Source organism: Aedes albopictus, chromosome 3 (assembly GCF_035046485.1).
Source record: "Aedes albopictus strain Foshan chromosome 3, AalbF5, whole genome shotgun sequence".
NCBI lineage: Eukaryota > Metazoa > Arthropoda > Insecta > Diptera > Culicidae > Aedes > Aedes albopictus.
In genome coordinates, this window is record NC_085138.1 from 281,091,268 (window position 1) to 281,112,988 (window position 21,721).

At 43.0% G+C, this 21,721-nt stretch overlaps 1 protein-coding gene across 1 annotated transcript in view; it reads right to left on the bottom strand.

Moving 5' to 3' along the window:
- Positions 1 to 21,721, bottom strand: part of LOC109420337 (zinc finger protein Xfin) — a 42,821-nt gene that overhangs the window by 7,517 nt on the left and 13,583 nt on the right. Inside the window, exons 2-5 of the mRNA XM_062861110.1 lie at positions 3,832 to 4,547; positions 2,803 to 3,707; positions 2,598 to 2,732; positions 2,437 to 2,518 (exon numbers count right to left, since the gene is read on the bottom strand). Coding sequence (XP_062717094.1) covers positions 2,437 to 2,518; positions 2,598 to 2,732; positions 2,803 to 3,707; positions 3,832 to 4,547 — 1,838 coding nt within the window. The remainder of the gene's footprint in view (positions 1 to 2,436; positions 2,519 to 2,597; positions 2,733 to 2,802; positions 3,708 to 3,831; positions 4,548 to 21,721) is intronic.

Genomic DNA, 21,721 nt, shown 5'->3' on the forward strand with positions numbered 1-21,721 from the left:
TAGCCTAGAAATGTCAACCTAGTCATACACAAGTAACGTTGTTCAGTTAATATAAAGCAGTCAGTTTTTGTCCAAAATGTCACGTCGAACGCATTGACGTCAACAATGCGTTTAAGTGTTCGCACGTTAGCTTTGAATCTATCAGCACAATTAAGTGCTGCAAATCTCCTTCCCACTATTGCTTCTTCGGTCGATTTTTATTGCTTTATTTAAAGAAAATATGACCAACTAACATTGTAAAAATTCGAAAAAGCGACTATGACATTAATAAATTACTATGTAATAAAAATCAACCGAGAAACGTGGGAAATAGAGCCCAAACAACATTTTGAAGTCAGATGGCTGTAAAAGGTTCCAAAACCTGTCACAAATCATATAATACTTTTATTAGGATTTGTAACGATCATCAAAACCTTCTCAAATCCAACCGACTTGGAACTATTGCTTGGGAATAGACTCTACTGAGCCCCGGCGGTTCCTCCTGTTTATCGAGCATGTCTGATGCATATGATCAGCCATACTCCATCTGCAGCAGCCGGTTCGTGATGAACCGTTGGAGGCGCATTAAAGTGTTAAAAAGGTGATATGTTTCACTAAAGAACACTACATTACATAATCAAAATGAAACTCCTTCACTTTAATACCGTCAACCCCTGCGAACTTGGCCAGGGTTATACAAAACACTCAATTTATATGTAAAATCATGAAAATTCTAAAGTGTGTCTCTGTTCCTAATTCTGCGCACCCTTTTTTGGAATGTTCCTTATTCTGCGCACATGGGAAAAACTCTAAAAAGATAACATATTGTAATGAGAACATGATTCACAGATGAAATTCAATTGAATTCTTCATTTTCAACTTTTATACGACATTACGACCATATTGGAACTTGGCATGTCCTCAACATTGATACTACCTACTTTGATTACTAAGCAAAGGAAATTTTAATCATAATACACAAAAGGATTTTGTAGCATTATCGAATACTACTACGTAAAGCTTTTTAGTTATTCGCATATGCACATTTTAGTAAAATTTACTTTCATTTCTAAAGGCAATATAAACTTTTTCGCCATGACAAGATGGCACAATCTTTGTTTGCAAACTGAGACTTCTTTCTTGTCTAACTCCAGGGTTTCCACTGTTTAAGAAAATTCCATGTAAACTCACATCATATATCGCATTTGACGAATGCTTGCATGAATACATAAAATTTCCCCCGAGGTTGATAGCAAATGTTTAAAACAAGTGGTTAGTCCGGTCGAACTATCAGATCAAAAATTCAAAAATCGTAAATTAGCCTTCAAAGTTCATAAACTAACTTGTTGAGCCGTAATTACATTCACCGAATTGCTAGAAACATAGAATATCCTAGTTATAACTATGGTGGCATTTATATGACGTTTGTTTATTAATTATATGTTTAAAACTTAGTGTTGAAATGTCTGCGCAGAATTAGGACCACCATTTAATACCGGTTCCTAATTCTGCGCACCTAAGAAGAACAAGAAGATTAAAAAAAGAAGAAGAAAACTCAATTGTTTTTTGCCGATTCTGATTCCTCGAAGACAGCAGTACAGGATGCGCATGGCAAAGCAGACATTCTCTTCATTATTTATGTCGCAAAATGCTTCAGTTAATGAAGCAAATTTTTAGCAGTTTCGCTAACGGACACAGATTTCAGGCAATTTACAGCACTTGCAACATCATTTTATTTTTTTACAAAATGATGATCGTTGATTTGAAAAAAAATTCTTCACAAACTTTTTCATTACTATTGAAGCAATATTCAAAAAATATATTTGAAGCTAATATTGAACTAGCGTCCGTGATTTTGTGGTATATTGGAGAAAGTGCGCCGAATTAGGGACTGCGCAGAATTAGGGCCGGTCACGGTATTTAGAAGACAAAAGTTTCGGTATTATGAAATGAACTTGTCATACGATCGATCTGAATGTGCGGTCGTGGTTTTTCTCAGTCTGATAACCTACGTTGACACGCTCGTTAACACTGTTAGCAGCTGGCTTTTACTGTTGTTGATTGTGAAGTTGTATTCAGAATTTCAAGATTCCCGATTGTTGCTAACGATGATTGAAACACTTTGTCCGCAGGTAAAACCAACTATTATCATTACCCCGGAAAACCTTTAGTTCCAAAACTTCATCAAATATAGCATTCGAGAGTATCAAGATCAGGAAAGCCGACCCTAATAGATGTATTTAATTGTTTCATATGGCATTCTCCATTGGCCCACCAAGACGTAAATTGCTATGATCTGTGCGTTCATAGCAAAGACAAAGAGTCTCTCAGGAAATTGTTAGAACGATTTTTAGCGTCAAGTTGGACGGAAACTGAATTATGAGTTATCTACCGAATTCTGATGTTCACCACCCAGTTTTGACCTTTCGAAGAATGTTAATGAAAAGAAGTACTTACTTTTTCTTGCAGAAGTTGCACGAGAAACTAGAAGGAGTGGCGTTTCCGGTTGATGTAGATGCGGTCACTGTTGGATCTGATTCTGTAAGAAACGAAAATATCATCCCAATGGAGGATTTTAGAATTATCTTTAAGAGATATAAAACAGAAATAGGACGTACCCGTTCGTTTATTTGAATGATGATCTTCTCTATGCGTATCATATGATTTCTTATAGGAGAACGATGCTGGGCAAAATTCGCACTTGAACTGCTTTTCACCTCTGTGGAAATTGTAGATGTGTCCGTTTAGTTGACCTGAAAAAGATACAAGTTTAGTATGCAGTTTTATGTCAGTGGGAAGTCATCATCCAGCCGCTGAACTTACTCTTAGATTCAAATAGTTCCGAACAGAAAGTGCAAACGAAGCTTTTATCGGCCGTCTCCCCTACGCCGCCATCGCCCTGGCTGTCGTGATTTTGACGGACATGCCGCACCAAGTGCCCACTGTACTCGAACCGATAGAAGCAGATCTTGCACTCGAACGGTTTCTCCTTGGCGTGATGAAGCTGCATGTGTTGCTTTAGATTGCAAGCATAGAGGAAATCTTTTTTGCACAATTCGCAAATGATTTTCCCCTTGGCCGGAGTGGTTGATGCTCCCGGTTCCGCAACGTCGTATACCGAGCTTGCGCTCTCGTTCGCCGGAAGACTACGCTTGGCCGGGGGAAGAGGAGGACTATCATGGTAGCGCACATTAAAATCGAGATCATCGTTGCCGAAACCATCCTCCAGTACCAGCTCTAGATTCGAGGCATCAAACAGTGGATCACCACCGTGGTTATCCATCGTATCCGGGAAATCCTGCAACATCATTTCCAAACCAGAACCAAACAAAGAGTGCTCGGAATCTACCGAGGATGCATTATGAGCTCCCCCCGCTCCACCGACGTGCGTCGCCATGTGAGCCTTCAACTCGTACACATCCCGGAAGGTACGGGAGCAAAAACGGCACTGCATTACCTCGCCGGATGACGTCGATGGGTATCCGTCGTTAGGTTCCAGCTTTGGCTTTCGGCCGGAGTGAGTTTTCAGATGCCAGGTTAGCGACCGCTGTTTGATGAAGTTCATCGGACACACGGGACACTGGTACACTTCGGCACCATCGGAGTTCACCACGGGTGTAGTGATCTTCGAAGGAAGCTCCTCGGATTCCGCTTCTTCGGCAGCTACCTCGTCGGCGTGATTGTTCGCTTTGTGGCGGATCATATGACCCTTAAATTCGAAACGATACCTAAACAGTTAGAAAAATGATGTTGTTATAATCTAATATATTTATTATCGAAGAATATAGAAGAACAGATTTTTTAAGGAGTGCCATCTGAAATTAAGTAAGCCACATCAACAACCCCACTTACTTGCAAATGTTGCACTCGAACGGCTTATCTTTGGAGTGATGCATCTGGACGTGCTGCTTCAGCTGGCAGGAGAACTTGAACACCTTCTGACAAAGCTTGCACTTGCGATCGCTGTCGTCGCTGAAAATCTTCTTGGCGGACTGCGTTTCCTGCTTGGTCACCTTGATGCGCTCGATGTGAGTCTTCAGATGTTCGATGAGCTGATCCTCCCGTTGGAACAGTGCCGAGCAGACCACGCATTTGTTCCGTTTCGTGGGGCCGGTTGTCTCCCCGGTCGAGGACTGAGTTTCGCTGCCCTCCGGATTGGTGGGATTGCCTTCCTCGAGAACCGGTTCGACCATTTCGTCCAGGTTAGCATTGAAGTTTTCATCCTCCAACAGCTTGATGGGATCTTCGTCCTCGTCCAGTCGTTCCTCCTCCAAGTGGGTCAGTTCGTGCCGTTTGAGATTAAGTTTGTGTACGAAACTGTAGTGGCATTTGCCGCATTCGTACGGCTTTCCGGGTTGGTGATGTAGAGCTGTGTGTTGCTGCAGCTGACTGCGGAAAGTGAATACCTTTTTGCAGAGGTGACATCTGTGGTGATCTCCGGACCGCACCCAGGCCCGTTTCTTCTTCGACGGGGGGCTTTCGCTGTCGTCCTGTAGAGGATCGGTGGGATCCGATCGTACACGGTGACCTTTCATGTGATGATAGTATGCATCCTCTGAGTCAAGGTTCTGAAAATGAGAAAATAAATGTATAGGTTGTAACATCGTAAACTGTAAAAAAAACTATTTTTTTTTTTTAATTCTTAGATAATGATAAACCTTCGGATCCGAATGGTTAATTGATTACATAGATCAACAAACAATCAACTTTGTTCTGCCTAGTTCTAAATTTCACCTTTTATGATTGCTCTCGACTAGAAACTCATTAATTTGAAATATTGGAAAATAAATTGAAGTTGTACGGTATCAAAAAGGAAGGATCTACCACAGCTCTGAAGACTAACTTGAGTTGCCGATGCTCAGGGCAATGAAGTCATGTGATGCTCCAGTGCGAGCTAACTCATCAGCCAATTCATTTCCAGCGATGGAAGAATGGCCAGGTACCCATACAAGGTAAACAGCGTTTTCTGAATTCAGCTCCCCGATTTGAGTTCGACAAGCGATAACTATCTTTGCCCTGGAGTTGGCCGGAGCAAGTTCTTTAACCCGAGAGCGGTCGCGTCGTGTACTGAGTACACGCGCCATGAAAAATGCACGCATGTGGAACGCAGCGTGAGCGCGGCGTCGCTGCAGGTAGTCAAAGACGCGACTGCTCGAGGGTTAATAGTAGCCTGGCTATCTGAACAGAAGTATATTACTTTGCCCATTACGTGCTGCTGAAGTGCTGATTGCACTCCGCACATAAGAGCAAAGATTTTGGCCTGAAAAACGGTGCAGTGTCTATCAAGTAAATAACACTGTTGCAGCCTTAGCTCACGAGAATAAACACCAGCACCTGCTCGACCTTCGAGAAGGGAGCCATCAATGTAACATACGATGCCGTCTGAAATACTTCTTTCCAGATAACCAGTGGGCGAATTCCGGCGCACAATCTCTTCGAAGAGAAGAAATTTTCTTCCATTGCCCACCTGTAAGAAAATTTTCTTCTCTTCGAAGAAATTGTGCGTCGGAATTCACTCACAGATGTCCACTCTTTCCGGGAAGGGAATTTCGTGGAAAATGTCCTATATGGAAAATTACAAGCAATTGTGAAATCACTTGGAGCAAGGATAACTTTGTCCCAATTCATCAAAAGTGGATACAACGAGCTGTGTGTTGAACTGCGGTTCACAAGAGTTTCCTCTAATAAATCGAGTACCCATAGGCGGTAAGTGCAAGAAAGTGCTTCTTGTTTGAGATGAATGTATAGTGGGGAAACGTCAAAGAGAACTTCGAGCGCTGCCGTGGGAGTTGAAGAGAACGCTCCAGACATCGCCATTAAACACATCCTTTGGAGATGGCATAATTTTGATTGGACCGTTCTCACTTCACCCTTTTGCCACCACACAAGACATCCATAGGCCAATATTGGACGAATAACTTAGTTGTGTAAATCCATTTGATATACTTGGGTTTTAGACCCCAAGTAGTACCAAAGGTTCGCCGGAATTGCCCGAAAGCCATACAAGATTTCTTGATTCTATACTCAACATGAAGTGTCCAGGAAAGCTTGGAATCAAGAATGACTCCAACGCACCTGTTCAGTCACATTGATTTTAGAATCAAAGAGACGTAAAGTTCGAACACCATTACGGTTTCGCTTTTCCGTTAAAAGAACAATAGATGTTTTACTCGGATTTACCGGAAGGCCATATTGACGACACCAACCCTCAACTACACGCAGAAAAATAAAACATATTAGAATCAAATTTAAAGAGACTTTGTTTCAAAGTCGCAAGGTTTGTTGAATCAAACAAAATATTTCTTTGTTTTCAATATTGGAGAATTCATAAACCAAAATGAGCAAGGTGATTCAGTTTTATCTTCAGATTTTCAAGAGCAGGTCTGGTCCTGAACGATAACTCGCTATCAGTATAGCATATTATAGCAGTATCTGTGTTCGATTCTCGCTTGTCGTTTTTTATTTCGCTTCCACTTTCAAACAAAAATATTTTGTTTTTGAATCTAAGTCCATGAATATTTGTTTCAAAAAAATATAGTCTTTGAAATTTCAATATTACTTACTTTCAAAGCAATGATGTGATAGATTCAAAGTCAACAAGTATTTGAAACCACAATCAGTGCCGCGGAGGCTTGATTGTTAAAGCAATAAAAATAATGCTTTGAAACAAATACCAAATGTATTTGATTCAAAGCAAAATGGTATTAAGCCGTGGTTCAATGGTTTATTTTCTTTGATTCAAAGCACTTTATTTTTGAGTTTAAAATATTTTTTCTGCGTGTAGGTTATGGTTTATATTTGATTAGCTTCCCTTTTACTCAGCTTTGACTGTTTCAATATGATGGTTATACAACAGAAAGCAAATGACTGAAGCTTATAGCGCTGAAAATGTTAGTTGGGATGTTCTTTCCTGTCCAAGTTTAGAGGTTTCAGCGCTATTGAGCGACTGGCTAGTAATTTCACCAAAAAAAAGAAGAAAGGATTTAAATCATGTCCAGAAACAGAAAGTAAATCTATGATAAAACTGAATCACCTTGCTCATATTGGCATTATGAATTCTCCAATATTGAAAACAAAGAAATATTTTGTTTGATTCAACAAACCTCGCGACTTTGAAACAAAGTCTCTTTAACCGTTATGTGGCCAGCAAACTTATTGCTTTTTTCTACACCGTGTATTTTAAATGGGTGCTGGGTACCCGGGTACCCTGCCGGCCACATAAGAGTTAAATTTGATTCTAATATGTGTTATTTTTCTGCGTGTAATACATGACTGCAAAACAAGCACCATACAGCTACCAAACTCGGTTTTCAAAAATCAATCACTTGTCACTGGGGCTGCCTTTACTGCACTCTGTTCCAACTCCGGGAGATTTCCCGGAAGATGTGAAAACTTGAACAAAGTGAATAGGAGTCCCCACTAACAAAACAGCTGCGACTATACAGTACAATTCGTAATACTGACAAATCCACAAACCAGAAGCGCTTTGAAGGCCGTTATGCGATGTCATTACAGCTAGAAGCTGTAATAAAGAAACTGTTGGTATACCAACACGGCTTGTCGGATGTAAACATTATTGGCAAAACAAACTTCGAGCGCGATATATAGCTACTACACAAATACTTTACAGCTATCTCTCTCTGTGCTGTGAAATTATTTCGGTTGCTTTTATTGCACTTTAATCCAACTCCGGAAGATGTACAAATCGAGTAAGAGTCCCAGCCAACAAAACAGCTGCTTTTATACAGTACATTTTGTAATGTTGCCAAATACACAAAACAGCAGCGCTTAGTAGTTGTTTAAAGAACACTCTTTCAGTTAGAATATGACGAAACCCCTGTTCGCGCAACCACACAGCTTCTTCAATGTAAACATTATTGCGTTTGACGTTTCACAAGTTTTTGCAACAAGATGCAGTTGGGTAAGGTTTCTTGTGGCACAATAAAGAAGCCTTGTCTGGAGTAAAACAAAATAGTCTATTTCCTTTCCTATTACAGCATCCGCTCGATAACTGACTGCTGTTTAACTGGACTGCTTTTTAACTGGGCGCTCGATAACTGGGGCAAAATTCAGTTAAAAAGCAGTTATCTGTCAAAAATAAGCGAAATATAACCTCACATTTTACAAATCGATAAACAAAACAAAATATAACAATAGCCTCCGGCTCCGGAAGCTCAGTCCAGTTATCGAGCGGCGCTCGCTTACTGGACTGTCGACAAAGCCCAGTTATCGAGCGGAAGCTGTATTATATGGGTCATTCCATATGAAGTGACCGAGAAAAAGTGGAAACGTGTTATCGACCATCACGGATTTTGACCAAATTTTTTTTTTTTAAATGCTTGTTTAAATAGAGGAAGAAAAAATCCAAATTTTGGTGCCGATCAGTTCTCGGCCCGTGGCAGCACCCCTCGTCTTTGCCAATACAAGAAAAATCCAAGTTTTCCCTTTTTTTATTTTTGTGACCTTCGGCTTTTTTGAAGAAAATTTTTGGAGGAATCCAGGAAAAATATTCTTTTTTCGATACAGTGTTTCCAAACATGTTATTTTTCAATTTTAAAATTTCAAATCGATTTTTCGTCGAATGAGTATATTTTGATTTCAAAAATTTTGATTCCATCGTGTTTATCAGGCATTTTCCAATCGAAAAAGCTTTCGAGATCGGGGTCTTTTTGGCCGTTCCAGAGATGCAGCGTTTTTAAGCTTGAAAACCGTTTTTCTCTAATATATAAAATAAGTCCAATTTACAAGTTTCGCTAAGAAAACACTATTTGATGCAATTTAAAGGTGATTTAGGCTGATTTAGACCAAGGAGAATAGAAAACTATGTAAAAATAACAATATGACAGTGCTGCCAGCTTATCAATTATGGATTTATTAGAATGGATAACAATAAATTGCTAAAGTTTTAAATTTATGTATTATAATCCTTATTTTAATTGAAATTCTACCTATGTAAACATTGAGGTTGACGAAAGTGTTGCCAGACAATTTAATTGTATTGCAAAAATCTACATGAGAACTTTTGTATCAAATCCAATTATCAAACAAGAATCATAAATTCCTTTTTTACAATTTTATTACTATTGGCAACACTGAACCTTGAAAGTTTCCGTTTGGTGTGCAACGTCACGGTATACATAACCTAGTTATATTTAATCGATTATTTGGGGATGCCGTATAACTGGAACAACTGTGAAAAGGCTGAAAAAGCGCCTTCTCGAGAGGTTATTCAGTTAGTGCTTACATAGGAGCCGAGAAAACAGTAACAAATTTTGAAAAGGACGTATAATCAATGGTGTGGCATTGATTATACGTCGTTTTCAAAATTTGTTACTGAAAAGAGCTATGACTTGATGGCATAGGAGCTGATCGCACAGTATGTCATTCATTTATTTAGTTAACATCAAATTCATGATAATACTGAATCAACAATTTGCCGCCATAATACTCGATTTGCAGCTGCAGCTCTCCAACGTCGGTCACGCCCAACACTCGCCAGATCACGCTCCACCTGGTCCGCCCATCGTGCTCTCTGCGCTCCACGCCTTCTTGTACCAACCGGATGGTTAGCAAACACCAACTTTGCAGGGTTGTTGTCCGGCATTCTTGCAACATGCCCTGCCCACCGTATCCTTCCGGCTTTGGCTACCTTCTGGATGCTGGGTTCGCCATAAAGTGCAGCGAGCTCGTGGTTCATCCTTCTCCGCCACACACCGTTCTCCTGCACGCCGCCGAAGATCGTCCTTAGCACCCGTCGCTCGAAAACTCCGAGTGCTTGCATGTCCTCCTCGAGCATCGTCCACGTCTCGTGCCCGTAGAGAACCACCGGTCTTATTAACGTCTTGTACATGGTACATTTGGTGCGGGGGTGAATCTTTTTTGACCGCAGTTTCTTCTGGAGCCCATAATAGGCACGACTTCCACTGATGATGCGCCTTCGTATTTCACGGCTCACGTTATTGTCAGCCGTTAGCAAGGAACCGAGGTAGACGAATTCTTCTACCACCTCGAAAGTATCCCCGTCTACCGTAACATTGTTGCCAAGGCTTGTCCTGTCTCGCTCAGTCCCACCTACCAGCATGTACTTTGTCTTAGCCGCATTCACCACCAGTCCGACCTTTGCTGCTTCACGTTTCAGGCGGGTGTACTGTTCTGCCACCGTTCCAAATGTCCTAGCAATAATATCCATGTCATCCGCAAAACATACAAATTGGCTGGATTTCGTGAAGATCGTACCCCGGCTGTTGAGCCCGGCTCGTCGCATAACACCTTCCAGGGCGATGTTGAATAGTAGGCAGGAAAGTCCATCACCTTGTCGTAGTCCCCGTCGAGATTCAAATGAACTGGATAGTTCACCCGAAATCCTTACGCTGTTCTGCACACCGTCCATCGTTGCTCTTATCAGTCTAGTCAGCTTTCCGGGAAAGCTGTTCTCGTCCATAATTTTCCATAGCTCTGTGCGGTCGATACTGTCGTATGCCGCTTTGAAGTCGATGAACAGGTGATGCGTTGGGACCTGGTATTCACGGCATTTCTGGAGGATTTGCCGTACGGTGAAGATCTGGTCCGTTGTCGACCGGCCGTCGATGAAACCGGCTTGGTAACTTCCCACGAACTCATTTACTTTAGGTGAAAGACGACGGAATATGATCTGGGATAGCACTTTGTAGGCGGCATTCAAAATGGTGATCGCTCGAAAGTTCTCACACATTAACTTGTCGCCTTTCTTGTGGATGGGACAGATTATCCCTTCCTTCCACTCCTCCGGTAGCTGTTCGGTTTCCCAGATCTTGACTACTAACTGGTGCAGACAGGTGGCCAACTTTTCCGGGCCCATCTTGATGAGTTCCGCTGCGATACCGTCCTTACCAGCCGCTTTGTTGTTTTTGAGCTGGTGGATGGCATCCTTAACTTCCCTCAGCGTGGGAGTTGGTTCGTTCCCGTCCTCTGCTGCACCAACATAGTCATTTCCTCCGCTGCCTTGGTCCTCCGTGCCTACATTCTCTTCGCCATTCAGGTGCTCGTCGAAGTGCTGCTTCCACCTTTCGATCACCTCACGTTTGTCCGTCAGGAGGCTCCCGTCCTTATCCCTGCAGATTTCGGCTTGCGGCACGTAGCCTTTGCGGGATGCGTTGAGCTTCTGGTAGAACTTGCGTGTTTCCTGTGAACGGCACAGCTGTTCCATTTCCTCGCACTCCGCTTCTTCCAGGCGGCGCTTTTTCTCCCGGAAGAGACGGGTCTGCTGCTTCCGCTTCTGTCTGTATCGCTCCACATTTTGTCGGGTTCCATGCTGCAGCATTACCGCCCGCGCTGCATCCTTCTCCTCCAGAACCGCTCTGCACTCCTCGTCGAACCAATCGTTTCGTCGACTCCGTTCTACGTACCCGATAGTGCTCTCAGCTGCGTTGTTGATGGCTGCTTTGATCGCACAGTATGTACAATAGACCGATGCAAATTTTGAAATTTATGCTCCCCTATGCTTAATTGATGCCAAATTGGGTTCTGATTGCCCTACCAAAATTTGAGCTTGTTTGGATGAAATTTGACTGAGCACACGCCATTTAAAGTTTGTATGAGAAATACTATGGAAAAGTCAAAGTTTCATTTGCACAAGTTGGAACTTTTTTCCATGTTGTCTTAAAAATAAAATTGATGTGGATTCATATAGATTACATTGCCATCTTTCGAAATGCCGAAGACATCTAATGCGTAAAACAAACAGAAAAAATGTTATTCAATAAAATGTGACTTTAAATCTTTTGAAATGATGTTTCTCTTTGCTTTATGGGAAAACTGCGTGCGGAAAATTTTACCTAGTAGGCCAAAGGAAATTCTTTCAATGCAAAGTGTAAGAACGAAAACACAACAAAACGCAGCAGTAGCAAAACAAGTGGATGATGAATGTGTTTTGTGGATTTGTTCTTATAAATGAACATCACTTTTATGTACTGCAATATTTTAGTAGGAACCATAAATAGACGCACATTGCTCCCCATCACCTACTTTTAGATATATGATCTGATGATTTGCATGCGCACCTTGATGTGCACTGTTCATAAACTATGTAGACTCGTTTTTGGTCATCGCCTTGGTCATCGCATCATCATTCCCCTGAGAGTCTACGTAGTTAATGGATAGGCCCATAGAGTAGGATTTTGGTTAGCCCATCATGTTGTGAAACTGTCCTATGGATTGAATGCCCGTCTACAAAACAGGCCTCAAGGGAGGGATTATGCGTAATTTTGACAAAAGGCGTAGGGGCAACTACATGACAAGATGACCAACCATACATATGTTAAAGAAGGATTTAAATGTTCCGGGTTATCAAACGTTGGCAGCAAGTAAGATGGTTAAAGTGGTTATATTCGTTTCAGAGGATATGGAAGTGAAAGTATCCCTTCAATCAGTTTGCTCTTTTTTGTCCCCGGCCTGTTATTGCGGTCCTAATTTATTATCCTGTCAACAGTTGGAGCAGCTGTCCTCGCTTTCGCTGTATGCCATCATTTTTCTGTTTTGACATTTGCATTGCAAAATTTTGCTCTGGCCTACTAGGCAGAATTTTCTGCGCGCAGTGTTCCCATAAAGCAAAGAGAAACATCATTTCAAAAAATTTAAAGCCACATTTTATTAAATAACAATTTTTCTGTTGGTTTTACGCATTAGGTGTCTTCATCAGATTGAAAGATAAAAATTTAATCTATATGAATCCACATCGGTTCTATTTTTAAACCAACATGGCACAAAGTTTCAACTTGTGCAAATGGAAGTTTGACTTTTCCATAGTAATTTCCATACAAACTTTAAATGGCGTGTGCTCAGTCAAATTTAATCCAAATGAACTCAAATTTTGTTAAAATAATCAGAGTCCAATTTGGCATCGGTTAAGCATAGGGGAGCAAAAATTTCAAAATTTGCATCGGTCTAATGTACAAGTGGATTAAGTTCGCTAGATTCATTGGTATAGGGCTTGCATAGAAGCTTCCGTCCATATGTACAACACAGTAACTCAGCATCAAGCCGTATTGAGGACGCTTTGTTGACGTTTACATTTACAATAAATGTTAGTTGGGACAACCCTTTTGAAGCAGTTTACCAAACGTGCGCGGATGGGATGGCATCCAAGAAGACACTGTTGCAAACTGACCCGGAAGGTTACGGTAGAAATTGGGAAAGTTGTTTTTTTTTTTTATAGTAATGTCAATGTAATTTGTTAGGTTCTATTCAAGTCGTCAGTTAGGTGTCGTGGATCTCCAAATTTCGAGTAACGTTTTTTTCGTATTATTTTGTTCTGTTCTGTCATTTGAACTACTTAACCTCCGAAACAATCCATAGGTAAACGTGCCAAACTCTTGTCCAGCGATCCAAAATATTCTTCCATTACTGTTTATTTATCGCTTATTGAGTACCTAAGTTTATAGAAACAATTGTCTGTATAATTGAAAATTATCAAGAGCTTAGCTCAAAGATTACCCGCAAAAATCGTAATAGTAGTAAAAGTAATAGTTTTACAATAGAAAAATGTTTTAAGTTATTCAATTGGGGTTTTAAATTTTGAAAATGTATTGATTTCATGATTTTATACGAAAGAGCACCTTTTTCTGAGCCACTAGGATTTTTTTTAGATTTTAAGAATTTTGCTTACACGCTAAGAAAATGTTACTCTAAAATGAGTAAGATTCACACAAAACCGAGCTAAACTGGAACAGCTCAAAAAATGAGTAAATTGCATTTCCATCGATAGCGCTGGCCCAAGTGTAAAAATCCAACCAATTTAGGCCGTATAATAAAGCGCAGAACACCGTTACAGGGACTTCGGTTCGATGTTGAAAAATCTGGACAACGGCAGCAACAAATTCTGGGAGCTAACCCGCAGCCTCCGAAATACGGTCAAGAATTTGATTGTGAGTCCATCACAGAAATCCGAAGCGCTTGCAAGGGCGTTTGCAACTGCTCACAACAACGAGGAGCCGGGAGATCCTGAAACTTCGGCTGCAGTGGAAAATGCACCAGATCCGTGCTGCAAGCTCTCCAGTGCCTCACGCTGCTCTGGTAAAGCCGAAAGAGGTGAAGTCAATCATCCGAACGCTAAAAAATCGGAAATCTCCCGGGCAGGATAGCATTCGGAATATCTGCCTTAAGCGCTTGCCAAGAAAAGGGCTGGTGGTGCTGACCAAAATCTTCAACGCATGCCTGGTCCTGAGTTACTTCCCAATTAGATGGAAACACGCCAACGTGATAGCTATCCCGAAAGCGAACAAGGATATCACCAATCCAGGTAACTACCGACCGATAAGCCTCCTAAGCAGCCTGAGCAAAGTGCTCGAAAGGGTAATCCTCGCCCGTTTGAACCGTCACCTGGAGACAGTACAATGCATTCCACCCGAGCAGTTCGGCTTCAAAACGGGGCACTCAACGGTGCATCAACTCGCTCGCATAACGCAAAAAGTGAAGCGCGGGTTCCAAACGGGAAAGTCGACTGGTATGGTTCTCCTGGATGTCGAAAAAGCCTACGACTCGGTTTGGCAGGAAGCCGTGGTTTTCAAGCTCTTCCGCTCGAATCTACTTCTCTACCTAGTTAAGATCGTGCAGTCCTTCCTTTCGAACCGATCTTTCTCGGTAACGGTAAATGGTGAATACTCCCGTGCCCACAACATTCCTTTTGGCGTGCCCCAAGGTTCAGTGCTAAGCCCGACTCTTTACAACGTCCTTACCTCTGACGTACTGATGGTCGACGGCGTAACATACGCATTTTTTGCGGATGACACCGCTTTCCTGGCGTCAGACAAAGACCCGCACATCGTTGTCACTCACCTACAAGCGGCAATGAACAACCTTGAGGAATTTCAACGCAAATGGCGGATCAAGCTCAACGCGGGGAAAACACAGTCCATCTACTTCACCAGGAGACGAGTCGCTCGTCACCTCCCACGTCGATCAATCATGGTCAACGGCCAGCAAACTACGTGGGATGACGAAGTAAAGTATTTGGGAGTGATTTTTGACCAGAAGCTCAAGTTCGATACGCACGTAAACTACATCGCTGGAAAGGTGGATCGGTCGACCTATACTCTTTGCTGAGTCGCCGATCGAAGCTGCGCGTGAAGAATAAGTTGTTGGTGGTCAAGTGTATCATCCGGCCAATGCTAATCTATGCGTCCGCGGTTTGGGGCAACTGCGCCAAATCGCACCGTAAACGACTACAGGTGAAGCAGAACAAGCTGCTCAAGATGGTCTACAACCTGAACCCGTGGTATCCGACCGATGATCTCCACAAACTGGCTGGTGTCGATACAATTGACGCAAGCATCGAACGTGCTACAAGATCCTTTAGGACTTCCTGTGCGATGTCCGCAAATCCGCTCATCGAAGCACTCCACCTTCAACATCTGCAGGGTGGCCACACAAAATCGAAATTGAAATTCCCGCATTTTTCCCGACTTTTTCCTGCATTGATTTTGAAATTTCCCGACTTTTCTTCACATATTTGTGGAACATATAGAACATCTAAGAATCCTAACTTTTAAGTGGATCTGGAAAACTTACTGGAATATGTACAGTGTCATTGTAATACCATAGACTAATTTCTGTAATACTGTGACAGTCCCAGGTAACCAATAAGCATTTGAATAAGCAGTACGTCAGTTTTATATTTGCATTTATTGTGCTTGCTACCCTAGCATAGCAGTTCGACAGCTAAGACGCCTTTAATTAGCATAGAGTAAGGTGGGGCAAAAGTTCGACCCTAGTTTAAAATTCAATATTTTTCAAAAAACCAAAGCAAACATAAATAAATGAATACCGTCTGGTGATTCTACCATCCATGAGCTAAAACTTTGCTGAACCAAGTTACGCAAAATATCTTTTCAATTTTAAGTTACAATACTTTTTGTATGTGTGTCTCTTATTCGAACTCTTGCCCCACCACTGGGGCAAAAGTTCGAATCTAGTGTTTGTGGAATTTCGCTAACCGTAGCACACTATTTTGACACTTTGATAATGAGCCTCTGCACGAATTTGCCCTGTCCTGCTCACTCCCACAGAACATTTGAAAACAGCGCGCACAGTAAAAGTCAAATTTGACTTTTACTGTGCGCGCTGTTTTTAAATTTTCTGTGGGAGTGAGCAGTACGCCAGATTCGTGCAGAGGCTCATAGGAATACCTGAAACCAATTAATATTTCTGGAGCTCGATTTAAATAGGTCGTATGTGCTTTTGTCGATTAAAAATTCGATCTATTGGATTCGCTTATTATAGCGAAAACCGTTGAAATTGAGCAAAGTTTATACATACAGCAGAATCCTCAAAAAACAGGCTTTCTGTTCCATCATTAAAAGTTTGCAAAATATCTGCCATATTGCTACAATGATTAAAATAAACTGATCGAATTTTATATCGACAAAAGCACATACGACCTATTCAAATCGAGCTCCAGATTTGATGTTGGAACTGGAATACACTTTAAAGTTCGATCTGGATTTTACCCAAATCAGGGTTAAATTTACTAGACCAAAAATTAGTAGTTTTCCGCTAAATTCAGATAAAACAACATTTTTTTTCAACTCTGATCGATTTTTCTCACTAATGCCATCATTTTTAGAGATAATATAGACATTTTGCAGAATTTGAGTTTTTTACCTAAAGTTGCCACATGACTCGAACTCTTGCCCCACAATTCGAACTTTTGCCCCTCTATGTGTAAAATATGATTTTCAAATCTTTTTTTCAAAAAGTTATACATGCTAAAGCATCTTCAAAATATACCTAGTTACGCCCCAAAATAAAATATCGAATTCGATTTCATTACAATTCCATTCCATGCGTTGGAAGGACCATCGCATATTACAATTTTTTGATCAAAAACCAACATTTTATCATAACTTTTCGAAATATTGATCAATTTTCATATTTTTTGGAGTGAAAGACTCTTTTTCAAAAAGGCTTCGAACAACCTTGACACCCGAAAGAAATAATTTAAATTGAGCTCAAAAACTTCAAAAGAAACTCTTGCCCCACTCGAACTTTTGCCCCACTTTACTCTACAAAATACTATCCAACAATCATTAGCTGTTATGTAGCATTTCAAATGCACAATATTTCTTGAGTTTTAAGCATCCCGAATGCTATTTTATTGCCACAAAACTGCTAGAAACAACTGCCGTGTTGCTTCTGATGTTGCTGAAAAACTCAATTCGTTTTTCATATTTCTGTCTTATTGTCACGTTTATGTAGACTATAATCAACGTCTGATGTTGTATGAAGTCTGATAAGTTGCTTCAGCATAATTATATCATGTCAAATTAAACAAGGCATCGAGAAGAATACGATTTTATATGTTTCCTCTATCTGTCGCCGTCGTCCTAGTGCAACTTCGCCCAAAGCGAAATTATTTAATCTGGGAGGTGTTCGATTACTTGTAAAATGAACAACCCTAACAATATGAGTATCTCTAGCACCTTCTGTGCCGAAACACGAATTCTACACACACACCATGTATCTCTCCAAAAACATGAATAAAACAAGTTCTGTACAATCATTCAAGTGAATCGGTCGCGTTTGATTTTACTCTCGAAACCGAATGGCCGAGACGCCTAAAAACTAGAAAATTACAGTCCACTTTAGATCGGAAGGAACATTGTGGTCCTTCAACAGCCGGATTTGCAAAAAACCGGTGGATTTCTATTACCGTACCGTGTTTTCCCGTGAAAACCAAGACCGAACGCTCCTCCGCCGCGATTGATCGAGTGGTGATGCGCCAATCGGCGTTGCAAATGGCGGTCGCGACGAGGATTGAAATTCGATTTGAGCATTCGTCCGCTGCTACCGGCCGGGTGTAGTGATCCGTTGGCTGCCGTTGCACGGAACGGTCACCTCAGTGAAAAAGATAAACGATTCGTGGTTTGGGGTCACTCGATAGTGGGTGTTCCGTTAGCCAGTCCAGGGAGAAGGAGATTGATTCCGGTTGAGCATTCGTTCGCCGCTGTCGGCCGAGTGTAGCGACGTCAGTCGCTTCGAAGAAAACGATTGTGAGCATCCATTACTGGTGGATGTGACGCTGAGTCGTCGCCAGTGAAAAAAAGAAGCCCTAACTGCAACAAGCGATTTGAGGCTGAACCATCGCGAGAAGAAGAAAAGTGTTTAGTATTCGATTGGTGGATTTTGTTTTTGCAAATGGCGGGTGGTCAGTGTCATGTAGTTCGCAACAGAGAAGATGTATGCTACACCGCCGCCTAAGAAGGACAAAATTCCGAGAACGCCAATAAGTGAACAAAAAGAAGCACAAAAACGAAAAGAAGAACTCGTGAAGATGGAAGAACAACTGAAAGTGCTGGTTCATCAGAGAGGGGCAGTGAAAGGGAAGTTGACGCGAGTGCAAAGTGCTTTGCGACATAGTGATGAAGATCCGAACCCGAACATTTTGAACGTTCACTTCCTGCAGCTTCACCAAAAGACGGTGGAGCATTGTTACCGCGAGTACAATGACTTTCAGAACAAGATTTATGCACTACCCCTCTCTGATGAACGCCGTGCTGAACAAACTGCAAAATACGTGGATTTTGAAACGCTCCACAACGACGTGGTCATCCGACTCAGTATGCTGCTAGAGCAGGCTACGAAGGCAGCGGTCGCTAACGCGGCTCCTACTTCCAAATTGGTCGCCGGTCCCACGGCGGTGCTCCAGAACCCTTCGCAGCAGTTGATGTACCCAGCCCAGCCCTACCTACCCCCGTTACAAGTCCCGCTGCCGACCTTCGACGGGTCATATGAGAAATGGTTTTCCTTCAAATCGATGTTCACAACCGTCATGAATCGGTACAGACAGGAAGAGCCGGCGTTGAAATTATACCACCTTCGAAACTGCCTCGTCGGTCCAGCTGCCGGTGTCATCGACCAGGATCTAGTCAACAACAACGACTATGATGCCGCATGGTTGGTGTTGGAACAGAGATATGAAGATAAGCGAATCATTATCGACAAGCATATTGAGAACCTGTTTAACTTGCCAAAAGTTGGACAGGACAACGCGGTGAACATGAGGAAGATGGTCGACGTTTGCATGAAGAATGTGGACGCCCTGAGGAATCAGCAGCTGCCAGTAGCTGGGCTTGGGGAACAGATGCTGGTGAACCTCATTGCTGCGAAGATGGACAAAAAGCTGCGTGTTGCCTGGGAAGCCCGTCAGAAAAAGGGAGTTCTGCCGACGTATGCTGCGACGCTGGATTTTCTACAAGAACAATGTCGAATCTACGAGAAGATCGACACGAAGTCGCCGACGGAGAGTGTAAAACCGAAGGTGGCAAAAGGCCACACACTAGTGTCAACCAGTGAAATGAAAAACGAACATAAGTGTCCAGTGTGTAAAGCAGCTCACGAACTTTGGAAATGTGAGTGTTTCAAGAACAAAAGTGTGAGTGAAAAATATGATGTACTGAAGCGATGCGGTGCCTGCTTCAACTGCTTGACCAGGGGACATCGAACCAACGCGTGTTCGTCGACACGTTCTTGTCGTGAGTGTAGCAAGAAACATCACACCTTGCTACACACCGAGGACGCTTCCAGGGCTGCAATTGCAAAGCCAACAGAATCCCCTGCGACACCGGAAGTGAAGCCAACCGGCACTCCGAACGCCGGTAATCCATCGGGAACGACGACTCTGTGTGCAAGTGTCGAAGGGACGACGAAACAAACGCTGCTGTCGACTGCAGTGGTGTTGGCCTATGGGTTGTGCAGCACTCCCTACCCATGCCGAGTGCTCCTGGATTCCGCATCGCAAATGAGTTTTGTAACGGAAAGATTTGCGAATCTGCTGTCACTGAAACTGGACCCAGCTGATTATACAGTCAGTAGTCTGAACGGCAACCACACACGAATTCGTCGCATGCTGCGGACCACAGTAAAATCATGCCACGGAGATTTTGCTGTCGACCTTGACTTGCTGGTGACTCCTCGTATCACTGGCGACTTGCCCGTGAAATCCTTCGATATTTCCGACTGGTCTATCCCAAGCAAAGAAGATTTAGCCGATCCAACATTCAACGAACGAGGACGCGTCGATATGTTAATTGGCGCTGAACACTTCTGGGATCTTCTGCAAAATGATCGGATCGAACTCGGCCCGAATTTGCCGACTCTGACCAGCACCAAGCTTGGTTGGATCGCCGGAGGAGTAATTGCGAGCGACGCGCCAGTCGTTGCGCACACCTTCTGTCAGACTGCCGAGGATGAACCCCTTATCGAGCTTCTGAAGAGTTTCTACAGAGTGGAAGCATGTGACGAGATTCGCCTGCTCCCTAAGGCGGATGACGAGCGGTGCGTGGAACATTTTTCTCGTACTCATCAGCGCACCGAAGCGGGGAGATATGTTGTTCAACATCCCTTCAACGAACGGAGGCACGAGCTGGGCGATTCACGCGAAATGGCGCTGAGGCGCTTTCTGAACCTTGAACGAAAATTGGACAGGCAACCGGAATTAAAGGAGCAGTACTCGCAGTTCATTCGAGAATACCAGCAGCTGGGCCACATGCGCGAGGTGCAGGTGGATCACAAGGAGGATCCCGGCTCGGTATATTATCTACCCCATCACTGCATACTGCGGCCGACGAGCGCGACGACCAAACTGAGGGTCGTATTTGATGGTTCTGCCAAATCATCTTCCGGAGTTTCCATCAACGACATTCTGATGACCGGGCCAACCATTCAGAATGATCTCTTCGCAATTCTTCTACGATTCAGGGGATTTCAGTATGTCTTCACGTTGGATATTCCCAAGATGTTCCGCCAGGTCGACGTACACCCGCAAGACACGAAATATCAACGTATTTTCTGGCGGTATAATCGAGAGGAACCTGTGACCGTTCAGGAGCTAACAACGGTTACGTACGGGCTCGCGCCATCTCCGTTTCAGGCGACCATGGCGCTCAAGCAGACTGCTGTGGATCATCAGGACGAATTTCCTGGAGCTGTGAAGGTCATCGAGAAGGGTACGTACATGGACGACATCCTTACCGGTGCTGATTCTATAGCAGCAGCTTGCCAATTGCAACAAGAAGTGACAGGTCTGTTGGCAAAGGGCTGCTTCGATGCTCACAAGTGGTGTGCAAATCATCCTGACATTCTCCAAGATGTTCCTGATGCTCTGCGGGGCAACTCTTTCGAAGTGACGGACGATAACTCGAAAACGACAGTGAAGACGTTGGGCGTGACGTGGAATCCAGCCGAGGACTGGTTTTCCGTGTCAGTTTCCGAAGACATCATCGATGAATTGACGAGGAGAAAACTGTTGAGTCAGCTGGCAAAAATATTCGATCCTCTGGGCTTTTTTGGTCCGGTGCTCACAACTGCGAAATTGATGCTACGAGAGGTCGGTGAACTGCAAATCGACTGGGATGATGCGGTACCCGGCGAAATCAATTCTAAATGGCGAAGCTTGCGAAACGAAATGGTTCATCTGAACGATATGCATATGCCAAGGTGGATCTCCTGGGCGGGGCCGCTTCAACTGGAACTGCACGGCTTCTCGGATGCCTCCGACTTGGCCTACGGGGCATGCTTGTATACGCGAGGAGTTTTTCCTGACGGTTCCGTGCGAATGAACCTGATTTGCAGCAAGTCTCGTATCCTGCCAAAAAAGAAAGCAAAGGAAAAATCTATTACGACTCCTCGTGCTGAGCTCTTGGCGGCATTACTGCTCGCCAAACTGATTGTGAAGTTTTTGGACGCCACTGAGTTGGAATTTTCATCGATC